The sequence below is a fragment of the Battus philenor genome, unplaced genomic scaffold (assembly GCF_028537555.1).
Source record: "Battus philenor isolate CCGP_79_NKW_IND1 unplaced genomic scaffold, ilBatPhil1.0.hap1 SCAF_13, whole genome shotgun sequence".
Classification (NCBI taxonomy): Eukaryota; Metazoa; Arthropoda; class Insecta; order Lepidoptera; family Papilionidae; genus Battus; species Battus philenor.
In genome coordinates, this window is record NW_027181675.1 from 9,077,870 (window position 1) to 9,093,622 (window position 15,753).

The 15,753-nt window shown below is 32.9% G+C and overlaps 1 protein-coding gene across 1 annotated transcript; it reads left to right on the plus strand.

Annotated features, from left to right (window-relative positions):
• Nucleotides 1-2,085: 2,085 nt before the first annotated feature.
• LOC137933207 (uncharacterized) lies at nt 2,086-15,202 on the plus strand. Its single transcript, XM_068777052.1, has 8 exons — nt 2,086-2,268; nt 6,551-6,717; nt 7,974-8,063; nt 10,371-10,571; nt 12,323-12,592; nt 12,720-13,062; nt 13,879-14,135; nt 14,332-15,202. Exons 2-8 carry the CDS (start codon nt 6,571-6,573, stop codon nt 14,662-14,664), a joined length of 1,641 nt encoding a protein of 546 aa, XP_068633153.1. The 5' UTR covers nt 2,086-2,268; nt 6,551-6,570; the 3' UTR covers nt 14,665-15,202.
• The last annotated feature ends 551 nt before the right edge of the window (nt 15,203-15,753 follow it).

Here is a 15,753-nt window from a genome sequence, read left to right on the forward strand (position 1 = left end):
TGATATTAACTTTCTAATTTAAACAATCTTTTCGTAATTAAAACAATCATTCTACTAATCAGGACAACAAGATGATTAAAACTTGTCAAACGTTATGCAATACAAATAGGTTCAAAGTCTACCAAAATAACAAACCCAGCGGAGCCGACTGTCGAAGGACGTTACAACCTAAAAATAGCCCATAAATGACTGCTATATTTCTTTTTAATTTTATGAATGACTATTACTACTTTCCTTTTAAATTTTTGTAAACATCATTAATTTAATATATATATTTAAGTGAACTGAACAGCAATATTAAACTGAGTACAATTTAATAAAATATCTCATATTTATGACAACAAAAATTTTAATGTCGATACACGTCAAAATGCGTTATATTATTTATTAAACTTGGATGTGTTAAACAGTGAAGTTTTTTAATTGTATACATCTATTATTTAATAATACCGAATCTAAAAATTCTTTAAAATGTTAAAAAAATCTCTTTTAATAGTAACATGACATTTAATTTATTTTGAATACCCTTGTATATTTAGCTCTGTTCAGCATCGAGTGAATTCACTGAGGAAAGTTTAATTTTAACTCTGACCGGCGACGCACCAAAATTCTTGAATCATGAATTTATTACATTTTTTTTTTCATTTTCAACATTCCAGAAAAGTAATTAAAACTTAAATTTTGTTTCGAAATAATTTTATTATTATAATAACATGCTACCGTATAAAGTTATATTGACCTTTATAAGTTTGCGTGAGTCAGTAATGGAATTTTACCGGTATTTGTTTCGCCTTGTCACTTAAAGTGAGCTTATTAAGCCACTAGACACAGGGTGTCTACTCCCTGTACAGAAAAGAGGACAGTGACGTCGGCCTCGACGTATTAAAACGTCGCGACGCATGCGTAATATCTTGTAAATGTGTGAGTGCGGCACGCGGTGGCTGCGTGCAACGACAGTATCCACGATTTAAAATTAATTTTCAAGACAATGATTTTATTAAACTTCTGAACAAATATTTATTTACACTAAACCGATTTTTACCTAGTGGTGAAAGATTAACTTTTAAAATTAAAATTTAGGTCGACGATAACAGTAGGGTATAGATCTATGAGCTGGTCTGATCAAATCGAGAACGTGCATGTCACGGAGAACCAGAAGAAATATGTTAAAAGACAAAATAATTATATGAGATCATAAGACACAGTATCGGAGAAACGTCGCAGGGAAGAACAAAAATTAACAAAAACATAATCCTATAATTTAAGGAGGAGTAAAGACGTAGAGACGGGCATAGAAAGACATGATGTGCTACTTTTACATCTAGATTTAGAATCATCTGTAATCTTTTAAATGTACCGTTCAAAGACAATTTTACGCCATTGAATGATATTTAGGAGAAAATGTAAAACCTGAACTTCCTAAGATTTACAAAGTAGTTATACATAAAATCTTTACGTAAATAAATCTATCCCATAGTTGTCTGGAAGAAATCGCAATTTTTCAGAAGACCGCTTTTTGTGATTATATTTGAATACCGTATCTTGAAGTAAAATAAACTGTTAAATTAAAACAGTTCTAATTGATTCAGTAGAACTTTGTTTTAATATCCATTGATAAGTAAGTGTGATTTTTTACTTTATCTTGACGTACATTAAACAGGCAAATGAAAAGAGTAGTGATTAAATCAAAAGTAGGATTTTATTTTTATTATCTTTCGATATTTTTTTAACTCGTGTCTATTTTATATGATTGCTATTTATCTTGACAAATAAAACAATTACATTTTTTTAAAAAGTAGTTATTGATTCAGTACAGATTAGTCTTAATATACTTTAATTAAAAAAAATATGTTCAGCTCGTATCTGTAATAAACTGTTTGATATATCTTAGGAACATTGAAATATCAATTTCAATAGAAAACTTCCTTTTATCTTGCTTGGGATAAAATAAATTAAATTTATGGACACTTTACGTGCCCTACAGCCATCTCGCTCATTTCTTATACTGTCATCCCCTTCCTGTAAGCAGTTTGCAGACGAGGAGGGCCGATTACTCAAGCTTAAAATACATTCAACGTTGTGTGATCGTTCAGTTGTGTTCGAGTTCCCCGGCAGTACGCTTGTTTCCTAGCATCATTAATTACGTCTACGAAACCGTCGCTGCACTTGTGACAACTTTTTTGTATTACAGACACACCAATAGTTATCCACTGCAACAATAAGCGCAGGCCTGTGCGGAGCATACAATATCTGATTTTTGTCGTCAAGGTAAGCCCCTTCTTAAATGGTAAAAAAGAAGTTTCCTGTAACTGCATGGTCATTTGCGTCTATAGAAATATGAAAAAAATACAGGTTAAAGTTTGATAAAATAAACTGTTTTTAATAATCAAAGAATGTTCTAGTAAGTTAACGAAGTGGTCGAAGCAAATGGCCGACATAGTTGAAATGCAAGCACGAACGCTTTCTCTCGACGTCGCGTAATATACTAGAAATAAAAACAACTTTCAATAAGTGAATCTCAATTTTTGGTTGGAATATTTTAGTTTTGAAATAAAGAAAATTCTCGTGATTGTAATTTTAATGTTTTGTAAGATATAAACTGTATGTATATGTATATATTTTTGGAAACATTATTTTAAAATTTCGAATTTTCTAATATGTAATATTTTAATATATATACCAATATTCGTATAAAATATTTATGGTGAGGTAGATTAACAATTTTAAAGGTTCATGGTAAATGTGCCTACCTGTTCGAATGCAAGGAGGGTTCATTTTTTGTGGGGGTTTACATTCGTGTCCTTTTCAAATCAGGTACAACCGTAAGACACAAAGGATTTTTTTTAAAAATTCTGAACGACTTAGGATGTTAAAACTTATTTTATCAAATAGTATGTCTTTAAAATACTATGAAATAAATAACAGTTGTGCAAACTAACATTTAATATTGCTATGACGTGGACATGCAAATAATTTCTGTTGAAATATTCGCTTTGCCGTTGTTTCGTAATTTTATGAAATTCAAAATAAATGATTATAAATTTTGTAAACACCTTAAAATATTCCTTTCAGAGTGAACATTTAAGTAAAAATGTTAAAATAATGTACTCACTTTATATACGGTTTTTAGGTCACCCTACTTCTGTAACATAGTCAAAACTGACCAATAGATATCGATTCCATTTTGTGTAGATAGTTTAGAATTTAGAAAAGATTTATTTTAGTTTTCAGAAATAAAAATGAAGCTATGAATTTAATGTGTTATTTTAACAGTATATTCACAGACATACTATTTTAACAAATATTTTATTCGAATATAATGTTAATAACATATATAACGTTATCAGTTTTTTTTATTGTTCTCCGCTTTAACGCGTTTCCGTGCCGTTTATTACTAACGGTTATACAATGAATTTCGAAATTAGTGGAAACGAAACGTGATATCTAAGTAAATAAATATTAAAACGTATAATTACTTTACGTATGTGCGTAAAATTTGTTTATTATTTATTTATATACCGGCGGTCCCACCAATTAATTCCGACTATATGTATAAGGACACGTAGTAGTTACCCTAAAAAATCAATAAAAAACTTGGGTTTTTTAAGTCGTTAAATTTCTATGTAGTATTACTGCAACCAACACAATCAAAATTAAATTATTAGACAAGTCTTTATTTTCTAAAAAATAAGGCAGTTTCAGTAGAGCTTTTCTATCGTATATTTATTCTATTGTCTACCCGATAATGACACATCCGTAAAAATAACAGGTTATATAAAATGTATTTACTTTTTTCATTGCAATAATTTTACATATAATTAGCATAGATTTTTTTAATAAACTTTCTTGAGTTCATGGGACAACATTGTGTATTTTTGCAAAATACTCAAGTTTTTGGTGCATTTATAATAATTCGATGTTTCATAATATTTTGTAAGAATAAAACCTTTACGCCCGGTATTGTTCGCGTCACCTTCAGTCTTGGTTCTGAATAATAATAATTTTAAGTAAATACATGGTTACAATATAATATATACGTACAATTTTCGCTGCCAATATTATACATTATCAGCACCAGTGTTGTTTTTGTAGCAATTAAATAATATAAAACGGTGGTTAGAGAGCTTACTTTAGACATAAAGCGTCTCTTAAAAAATAGTGGTAAGAAAAAGTCCATTCCACCATTCCCCTTTTTTTCCAAAAACATGAGTTTTCTGCGAGTTACTTTTTCATAAATGCCCAACTTCATCCGTGAGTTCGGCTATCACCGATGGTCTTATATACAATACGTTAGATTATATTGTTATATAATAGTTTAATTTCTATTAAATTAAATATTATAACCCATAAGTTGAATAATAAAAAACAATCTTTCGGCCAAATGTCGTTTTGTTTTAATTTCCTACTTAAGACATTCGAGGACATGCGGGCCAATGAGACCAACGTATGTGTTAGTAATTTCGCCACCGTCCATTCGTATTAACAATACAATGACCGCCGCCCTAGCCACTTATATATGATTAGTTCGACGAAGGACTGAGGACAATGATTCATCATCACTGCAAGGCATATGCCTCTCTGAAAGATAGCGACGGCGACTGTTCTCTTTAATGGGGAGCCTACCCGCGCCACGTCTATCGGCTCGTGGTCGCTACACGACAACCTTTCGGCCCCTACAATGATTATTCACCGTTTTCTTAACGCAAACGGACCGATGCTACGGAACTCTCAATTCAAAAAACAGTAATCCTTAGACATTACTGTTACGTCCCAGACAGGCATCGGCACGGTGACGGTTTTTACCTAGACGGTTTTTTTTAAATAGAACAGAACATCTGGAAATAAACAGACGCTATCTCTTTTTCTATCGACCTTACTGTATATCTTATTTAACCGTGTTAGCAACCGTGATAGCATCAAGTAAATAAATGGGTTGAGGAAACCATATCCCATCAATCGTAGCGAGAATGTCCTCCAAAGTGGAGAGCCTACCTGAGAGCGTCGGAAGATACTGTATGCAAGGCCGCTTCCTAGCGGTCTTTTCGAAAGTCAATGGGATAGGCCTATGTCAAGGAGAAGACGTCCTACGGCTGATGATGATGATGAAAGCAGCATGTCCAATTTACAATTCACTTATGCTAAATCCTTATGTGAATGAGCAACACAAAATTCGAATCAAAAACAAAAATACCATCTGTCGTTGACGTTTACATGTATAATTCGATTCCTAAAAATTCCTAACTGAAGTTAAATTTATACTAATTGGGTTTAAAATGTCCTTTGTCATTTCACAAGCTTTTATGATATATTTTAATATAGCTTTTTCACAATGAGTTAAGGGTTATCGGAATTTTTATGAATCTTGTCATTATTTTATTGCCTGTAGTAAAAAATCTAAGTTACAAGAATATTAAACAATTGATTTGTTAAGTATAACCGTACAAAAAATTTGAATTTAAGATATTCTGAAAAAGCTTTCTTGCCACACAAATCTAAGTTAGGTCTTTCATAACATTTGTCTTTATGTGTCGGTATTTATTAGTCATGTCTTAATAACGGCGACTTATTTACCTTTTTTATCGTTTTAAACGTTTTTACGCCATGCGTTTATGTAAGCTCTGTGATTTTTCCTCCTTTAGCACACTGGCGTCGCCATCTTATGACGAAATTTTTTTAAAACTGATAATAACTTCTTTATATTACCTATACACGATTATAATTATGGAATCGGAATAGTTACAGGATAGAGTGTGAGATCTTTTGTTAGAAAGCATTAATAAGTTTTAACCTAATGTCTTAAGTAATGGCGTTGTTGATTTCGCCATTAAAAGGCGAATCCGAAATTAATCCAGTAATTTTTCTAGGTATAGCGCTATTTAAATCGGACCTCAGTATCCAACCAGCTATATAGCTGAGGATAAAATAGCTTACGTAATTCGTTTCTTTTTATTGATATAATAGGATCGTTTACAGTGACCACTTGTGTGTGTCGCAAGACCAATGCCAGAAGAGCCCAATTTGATTTAAAAATAGAATCAAATTGAGCTTCCTTATTATGGCATCCTTCAACTTAAATCTACTAAACTACAAAGAATACCAAACGTATCCTGATTAATAAATAGCCCACAAAGAACAAAAATGGGTTTTTGCCAGGATATTTTTACAATATCCTTGATACAGTAGTAAAGAAATTCATTCCTGAGCTGTATCACCTTAAAAAAATAACTTCAACTTTACATAATTATAAGTTTTTTTTAAAGTTGTTGCTTAAGAAATTTATTATATGATGACTTAAGAGACTGTACACGGAAGTGTACAACAATACTGTATGGAGATGTCCTCAAGAGCTACCAATTTTAGTATATTAATATTAATAAATAGGTACCATCGGGTAGATATAGCGAAGAACGGAAATGTAATTCATCAGATTATACTAGTATTTTGTAATTTGTTAAGTGTTATAAAATGTATGGTTTTTAAGTTATATGTATAACGTAGTTACGCAAGAATAAAGTAGCAATTTGATAAAGATTATTTTTTATTTGGACAGCTTTCAACTAATTGAAGAAAATGTTGGCCAGCCCTGCAATGGAACTGCAAGTAGAGGAGACTCCGTTGGCTCTACGAAGATTGTGGAATCTTACTCGTGCCCGTCTAGCCGGTACCTCAACCACGCTTGACGAGCCCGCTCTGGTCGAGACTTTACCATCCGCTCAGGTAAATTATTTCCTACTGATTATCATACAGCCACGTGATAACCTCTATTAGTTACGTTTAATTTGTAACGCGATGGAAATTTTAGTAACACTTATTTTTTTTCTTTACAAGAGATTTCCACCTCATTACGAAATATCCTAGAGACTTAAAATTTGGTAAGAATTTTTCATTCGCCTTTTATAACATACTATATATATATATATATATATATATATATATATATATATATATATATATATATACTATAACATAAAACTTTTATAGATAAAAAATTTGTCAAAGAACATTCTAGTGTAGTCCTTTCGATGAATATAAAAAAAGACGTGAAACGATTTCTTTAAAAATTAACGAGGCCATTGTGACCTCGTCCCAAAATGCCTTGACGTTATTCAATGTTATAATCGTATATCAAGAATTTCTTCGGTCACAATAATCTATAGTTTTTTTTTTTCAAAGAAAAATAAATCTATTATTTATTATTTCCGTTTCGTTTATAGGTCAAGGCCCGATGTTATTAATGTTAAATATACAATAATAAGCAATTGACCTTATTTACCATATTTCTTACTGTCAATTGTTATTCATAATAAACATCAATTTCTAAGCTGATAATAAAAGACGGCATCTACGTATTTATTATTAGAGTGACACGATGTTTATACCGTTTTATTATCCATGTAAAAAAAGTTTTTAATGACTCGTAATGTGTATAGCGGGTTATATTAGATAAATAAATTTATGAAATACATAATATCTAATAGATATGAAACAATATATTATCGATATGAAGGTAGTTAAAGCTTTATAGGGGTGAAAACAGATTATTTGTCGCATTTGTCATATATAACATGATCACTCTCTCTCTCTCTCTCTCTGAATGTATTCCAATAAAAAAAAAAATTAATATTATGTTACATTAATTATTATTTTTATTGGAATGCGACGGGACAAGTAACTTCAGACAGTACACCGTCTATAGAAACAGACGGTTAATAATAATTAATTTTAATACGTAGTTATCCAAATTTTGAAAACGTTTTTTTTGCCATATTCTCATTACTTTATTTCTGGTACGAATGATTTTTGGAGAATGTACTATATATTAATTGACCTCAAATGAGCAATACGTTCATCCCTCTAAATCTGTTGCATCTATATTTTATCATCCTGTGTACGTTACCTTAATAGTAAAAGTTGATCGATGAAATTATTAATAAAAAATTAAAGAAAGATATATTTAGAATTATAACTTGCAGGAGCCTGAGGTGACATCTAAGTCATTGATCCCAGCACCAAGTGACTATGAGAGTGATGGGGAAGAAGCATTCCCGGAGTTGGACGTGCCGGTAAGTGAGATTTTTATGATTATACAAATGACAATGAATTCGGTTGACTTCGGTCCCTCCGGGTAATTGAAACCTCTCAATTGTAGAAATTATATGAACGAGTATAAAACATGAATGTCTTTAGTATTTTGATATAATGCCCGTTTTCTAACTTAACTTATATTAGGACTGCCATGTCGTTATGTATTTAATTACAAAACAGTAAATTGCATTCAAATATTACTTTTGCCTTAAAATTGTTTATCTGTTCTTCATTGTATTAACATTGTATATAATATAAATGAAATAGACGAAAAGAAAAGTACAAAAAAGCGGTCTTATCGCAACCGTTAGTTCGACTTCATTAAAAAATAAAATAGAACAGGCCGGTTGAATGATAAAAGAAATAGGAAATGTATACACATACATGTTACCGATTACTTATACTTTATTACTGCTACTGATAAGAAGTTAACATCTCAATTTGTGATAGTAGACATTTTTTTATCATCTTTTTCTATTTACGAAAAGTCAGAAAGCTTTAATTAAATTTTATTATCAGGTTAGTAGTAAATTAAAAACATAAATTAGAAAAATTGTGTAATAAAATTATAAATGAAGATGTTGACTTCCGCTTTTTTATTTTGCACAAAATAAAAATGGAACCAACGTTTTAAGTGACAAGTAGTTTTACCACTTATCACTGTAAATAAAGCTAAATATTACATATATATAAATAAAACGTTTTGGGTTTAACATACAACAACGGATAGCGATAATGAGATGCCACGCACACCGACTTGGATTGGCGACATCCTACAATGAATGGCCCTATTATATTTACTGAAGCATATGTAAGGTTTAAATGGTAGCGGTTGATTCCTATACGTACGAACATATATTAAATATCTTGAGGTTTCACTAATGGAAACGAAGCCCATGCAAATCTGGAGCAGCATCATTTCTATAAAGAATGAAAAACATATAGATGTTACAGAAATAAATTCCACATTATTTCAGTACAGTCGACTAACTACGCCGTACGCTTGTTCTACAAATAGACTTCGATCGATCTCCTGGACGGACAACGCCTCGCTTTTACAGCGCATTCGAATTAAATCAATTTGCCGCGATTGACGATTTGCGTCAGCAACGTATCACCGATTTTTAATAATTCTCTATGAAGTTTTCATTTCTTAAGGTCAACATGAATTCTTTATCTACTTTAAATGCTTTTTATCGTAAGGATATATTATTTTCTTGCCTCAGTTTTATGAAATAAAATAACTTGTTGGTTTGTTAGGGAAATCCCCCGGTTAAACAGGGAAACATAAATCGAGTCATGATTTATAAATAATTCAAACTTTAACCCTAGAAATACCTTTAACGTCAAATAGACGACTCTGTGAAGAAATGTTTGTTTTGAAGTTCGGTATTGTGTAGACATAAGTCTTAGATTTTTAATATTTGAAAGTTTTAGCTTTTATACCTACTTTCAACCACCTTTTAAAAATTACCACTCTGAAAAAAACATATTAGAATGCGACATGCCGTAAACTTGTGGCAGTATAAAGTCTAGATGGGCAGACGGTAATCAATGATTAATGTTAAAAACACTTTTTTCTTATTATATTATCATTGCGTTATCTATTATTTGTAAACTCATTGATTTTTGGAAAGCATATACCATACATTAATCGAAAACTAATGACCCATACATTCACATACTGAAGACTTATAGACCTATATCTAATCACACTTTTAATCAATGCAGGGTATTTCCTTAAATTTATGTTAGATATTTTATCGTATCACCTATTTAAATAATAAATCAATAATACATATTATTGAGAAATAAAACTAACTGGGAATGATTCTCAGATATCAAACTTTACTCAGGAGAGATATCTCCAATAGTTATGATAATGCGTTCTTGGAGAGCTAAACCAGGTTATTATTGCGTCGTTTATATTAGTACTGTACTGAGACGGTAATACTTTTTTCTTGGCAAGTAGTCTTAAATAATAATGACATATGGCTTGCACAATGAATGCCAAGGCGAGCTTTCTTTATTCCATCTCGTAGTGGCAGCGAGTGTAGTCATTATTTAGATTATTAAATATTCTAACTCCGAACATGCTAGCTGCCGTTCTATACGAAGAATGTGACATCTTTGTATGCGAAACAGTTGATGTAAGTTTTAAGTTACAGATTGATTCATACGAAGAAAAAAAATTTATTGAAATTTTTATTCGTTTATTTTTATCTTGCGATAAATATTTTTTCAAAAGAATTTGATCAAATTATATCGATTTTTTTGGTCTTTAGGAAGTGCCCGAGATCCCTTGCAAAGGTTACTGGAGTTCCAGCGTGTACGACAAAGAGGTCGTATTGGACGCGAGCACCTTGGGAGATGTTCCCGCTGTGTACCGCGTACCTCAACCCGCCCTTCATCAAATGCCTGTTATCGGTGTTTACATCGATCCAAGAGTGAGAACTGGCTTCAGATACAAAATAAGACCAATGCAGGTGAGGAAAATATTTGTTTACAACTAATTAAAACATTGACTCTCATTTCGTTGCACCTTCAAGAATTGTCGCAATTGTTTCGCTTCGCAGAAGTGTTGATGATTGCAAAGTGAAATTAACACAGTAAACGCAATCCTCCACATTTCATTAAACTTTATATAAAATCATAATTTTAAACGTAAACAAATTCTAGCGACAATTCTTCGAAAATATTTAATGTGGCTTGTTCATCGATCAGTCTGTATACGTTCAGAAAGCTTTTGTATACCATGTGAACTTTACATGTCTCGAAAAAAAAAAAAAAGAAAAACTATGAAGATCCATATAAATCAAGGGCAAAATTTTCCGACTGGACCGCGAAAGAAACGGCTACGCTTTTACAGTCTTTTCATTGAACTTGGACTTGTATATTTTTACATTTCAGTCATCTTTTAACATATGAGTGTATTTTCAACTATTTATTTCATTTAAAAATATTTTTAGCTGAAACTTAACGACTTTAAACTGACAGTGGTAAATCAAAGCTCGAAAAAACATTTTTGTATGATTCTTCTTTTCAGAAATCGAGAGGATGGTGAGTTTGTTTCCGAAATAATCATACAAAAAGGTTAATGTTATACGCGAAAATTCTGGAACTTTTAATTTCGTTACATTTAATTAATTATAAAAAGATATTTTTTATTTATTTTTTTAGAATTTTCGCTATGCTTATTATTTGACCATTGTTTGTTTAATTAATACTGTTTTGGATTCCCCCCTCAGTATAATATAAATTGGATTTTTTTTCTGAATTATTCAAGTAAGGTTGTCATCGTAAATAATAGTAATGATGTCACAAGGAATGTTTCGAAACTTCGGTTTGTTTTATTGCAAAATTATGATGCATAAATGCGCTGTCAATACGCTTGATGTTAAATGTTTGTGATATTGATGTAGGTGTTGCAAAAGTAATAAAAAAGCAATTGTAATGGCAACCTTACGAAACTGTTAAAAGATGCTGCCAAAGTAGTGATTGTAGTTGTTTATTGTTAAATTCTTATTACTATTGCGTCCAAGTTCAAGCATTGACTAGGCTAGTCGGTTTCAGCGGCCCAGTTCGATTTGGTGATTAGTGGGGAGTCAGTAAGTGAGTAGCGGTGTCCGTTGCTGAAATTTACAGAGCGACAAATCTCATCAACGACCAACACTGTTGACTTGCGTCTCTTTCGCCACTGGTTGTTTGCACTTGCCGTTGTAGGCGATGGTATGTGGATCGTCCAGTTTTTCAGAACCACGCCCAGTGCGGCGTTCGCATACAATGATTGTTCTTCAAGAAACCTCGCGGAGGACAGTGACATTTCTGGCCGCCAGCATGTTATGTCTCTAATAGGTAAACCATAAGTATCATTCATAAGGGCACCATGCCATTTTTCATGTAACTTTTGTTGTTTTTCAAAATAACTGGTCTGTAAATGGTTATTTTTCCACAACTTTATCGTTTTTCTGTGACCGAAAAATTTACAATTAAAATTGTAATCAACTCATTTAATAATTTTCATTTGTACTACTTATCAAGGTTGCATGTAAAAAAATAATCATTCTTGGGCCGTTTCTTAAGAAAAAAAGTTATTTTAAAATTTGTAACTATAACGGAAAATAAAGATTTGAGTTATCGAGGAATATTTATTAAAATTAAAATAAAATAGAGAATTCAGTAATGAGTATTGAATTTTTTTGTTGTGCAGAAAATAAATTAATTTTTAATTTTCCAGGCTTTGGATGCTCCTCCTCTGTCGGTGAAGCCGAGATATTTATTTGGAGAGAAGGCTCTGACTCTGCAATCTATCGGGCGTGGATTTGCCCGTCGTCTTACGTTTGAACCGACGGACTCTACGCTTAATGACAATACTAACTATTTCTGGACTGACTCGAGGCCTGAAGGTTTCTTGTTTGAGATTGAGGCAGTTTCTGTTGGGGACAAGTTTACCATTTATGACGCTAACCATGAACCGCAAGGCATCTTGGAAGTCGTTCAACAACAGGTAAATTTCTACTACCTTGTACAAAAAGTTATACATATTACATTTCTTATTTACAAATAAATTACGATTGCTACAGCCGAAAGTTTGGAAAAAAAAACTAACTAAGCTGTAATTATTTAAATTTCAGAAGAATCAAGTTGAGTTGGAGCAAACAATATCCAAAGAAGGCACCATAGAGAAGAAAGTTAAGATTAACACACTTTGTAAAGTGGAGTGGTATGAAAACGACGGAGCAACCAAATTAGTGCCCGTTACTGGAATTGCTCTCCTTAAGAAAACGAGTGGAAATGCCAAAGTTTTAAGAGTCATCAATGTTGCCATCGGCATCAAGCAATTGAAGAAAGGATATGAATTGAAACCTGGCATACAGTCTTCATCCCGGAGGATTACCGTCAATGGAGCTGACATTAAAGACATTCCTTGTCAGTATTGTGTTGTAGGGCTGGAGAGATATGAACTTCCAGTTATAGGTACATATATTTTTAATTTTTTTACTTTATTTAATAGTAATATATATTACCAGTGTGTCTTGCCAGTGATAATTTGCTGATCTCGAGACATAGTCCCTCACAGTGGACCTTATAAAAAGGCTCTAGGTCACACAAAGAGGAATGAAAAGAGCTTTGCTCGGTGTTTCGCTGTGGGATCGAATCAGGAATGACGAGGTCAGCGGAATAATCAAGGTTACCGACGCAGTTCCGGTGTACGATGGGGCTGAAAGATTCACGAGTGGCGACCATGTACCGGTAGACGCGGCGCGGTTAAACCTTCCAGTAGGTAGACTGTAGGAAGTCGCTGAATGCAAGCAGCCCAAGACCGGTAATCGTTTTCGGTCTTTGGGGACCTATGCGTTGCGGGCGTCTAACAGTTGAAAAGAAGTAAAAAAAATGTTGTATTTTAATTAGTTTCCAATATTTGTACGGCCAGCTCCAACACATCGCTTGATTCCCACCCGGTGTATTTTTCTTTCTAAATCAAATTTATCTAATTGTCGTCTTGAAGAAATGCGTTTTGCAATAGGTGGTTCACCAATTACGCTATTTTTTGCTTATTTAATGTGATTTCATGTCTTGTTAATATACAGTTAATAAATAAATACAACGTACAAAATTGTTCTACGGTCCAAATAAACATAGAGTAAGACGACCACCCAAAACATGGACAGGCGACCCTGTTGGAAAATGCTGGCCACTCCCAATCGGCCCTTTTGGAGGTCTATGGGGGAGGCCTAAATTCAACATTAGACGTTCTATCGACGATTATGACAAAACATTTGATATTTTTAGGTACATACGTCGATCCCCGCATAATTCCCGGTTTCTCGTATCGCGTGCGTCCGGCCTACAGTCGGCGTCATCTTTTCGAAGGCCGTAGCTTGATGCTGCAATCTGTTGGCATGGGTTACGGGAAACGCATTACCTTCAAGCCAGACTCTCTTAACGCTCCTGAAAACTACTTTTGGTCTGACTCTCATCCCGACGGTATTGGTATGGAGCCCCGTGCTGTCCATCCCGATATGAAGTTCACTATTACCGGAAATGGAGTGAGTAAATAAATATTTTTTAACATTCCATTATACATTGTTGGCTACCAACCAAATCTAATAGATTATTTTTAGATCTGGGCAAAGTCGGAATGTTTATTTGTTTACAACAGTGCAACATGGAGTGTGTTAGTATTTTTGGCCCATGTCCAATTTTAAATAGCGTTTTATAACAGATAATCTGTTTTCTTATCAGGGTTTACTCGGCGAAGCCAGTGTCTTCCGGGCTGATTTACCGCAGATCGAAGAAAAAACCGAATACATAGATGTACCAGGGAAGAAAGGCAAGGCGGTTGAGAAATACATTCAAGTAGATGTTACTTGCCATGTTAAGTTGGCAACAACGGGTGGGGGATCGGTGGATTCCGAAGTGCATCTCATGAAGGTGTCAGGAACAGCGCTTGTTCGCAAAGAGCCGGGGCAATCTTCAGCCAAATTAATAAAAGTTTTCAACGTGGGATTGGACTCTCAGTTGAATCTTCTGTTCGCTCACTCACAGACCGAGCTCACTTTCCACCCAGTTCCTTAAAGTCACTACCAACACTGAATGGTACTACAATACACGCGAGTGCGTATCTTGCGTTTCTCAAGTTGTATTGTGATATCCAAAAAACTCACTTGGCGCGACATGGGCTCCGTCACATCAAACGGTTTGGTTACGAATTTGCAACCTAGAGGTCTTTCATTGGACCCTTGCTGGTCGCAATTCCGTTGTAGATTCGTTACGACAAGGAAAGCGGAATAAATAATGAGCCTTCAAACATTTCTAAGCTCTTAAAGTCAGTGTAACGCTTTCTTTAAATGTTGTTACTATTTTATCACTAGGGGTTCAATAAATCTTTTACAATTGTCAGTATTTAATATTATTTAATTTTTACATATAAATCAAAGTTCATACTTGACATACGATGTAATTTTTTAATGGAGAGAGTAGAAAAGACTAGTGACTGACCAATGGATTAAATTGTATCTATTTCCTACATAAATGTATTGACTCGTGTATCAGAAACTGATTGATGTTCTCTTCACTTTTTGTGTTTTATCTTCAATAAACTGATATGATACTATTTGTGTTATTTTCATTTCTTTGACCCTTGTAAAAAGTAGATAGCTTTTTATTTTTCGTTTCATGTATGTATTGCATGATGATGACAGTAAATTATTACGAAAACTTTCCAAAATAATCCATTTTTTTATTCGTTTGATACTAATACTTGACAAGTTGATGAAATAATTACGATTATTGGATGTTATTATATTATACCTACATATAATGAGAGTTTTCATTTTTGTTATAATTTTCCTTCTCATTTTGATTTACATCTGTTCTGCTCCGTCCAAACGCTTAACTGGTAGAAAATGCCACCAGCATTCAATTCGTCATTATTGTAGTCGTCGATGTACACAATACACATTGTATAAGAATAAAAATTGTTTGAATAAATATATAATACTATAAACATTTTATTATTATTTTAAAGGATTTCCAATGTAAAACGTTGGCCTCTTCCACAGACTTTCAATTGGACCGGTTGGAAGCGTCGTCTAGCATCTTTCCACAAATAACAAGGCCATCTGTCTACCTAATGAGTAGACTACCTGTGTAGCGTTTGCTGAT

Bases quoted from the DNA above. Each gene is read 5' to 3' on its own strand.
- LOC137933207 (XM_068777052.1), top strand. From the start codon at position 6,571: ATGTTGGCCAGCCCTGCAATGGAACTGCAAGTAGAGGAGACTCCGTTG. The intron at 12,593-12,719 runs GTAAATTTCTAC...TTTAAATTTCAG, and splicing joins TGGAAGTCGTTCAACAACAG to AAGAATCAAGTTGAGTTGGA. The intron at 14,136-14,331 runs GTGAGTAAATAA...TTTTCTTATCAG, and splicing joins TCACTATTACCGGAAATGGA to GGTTTACTCGGCGAAGCCAG.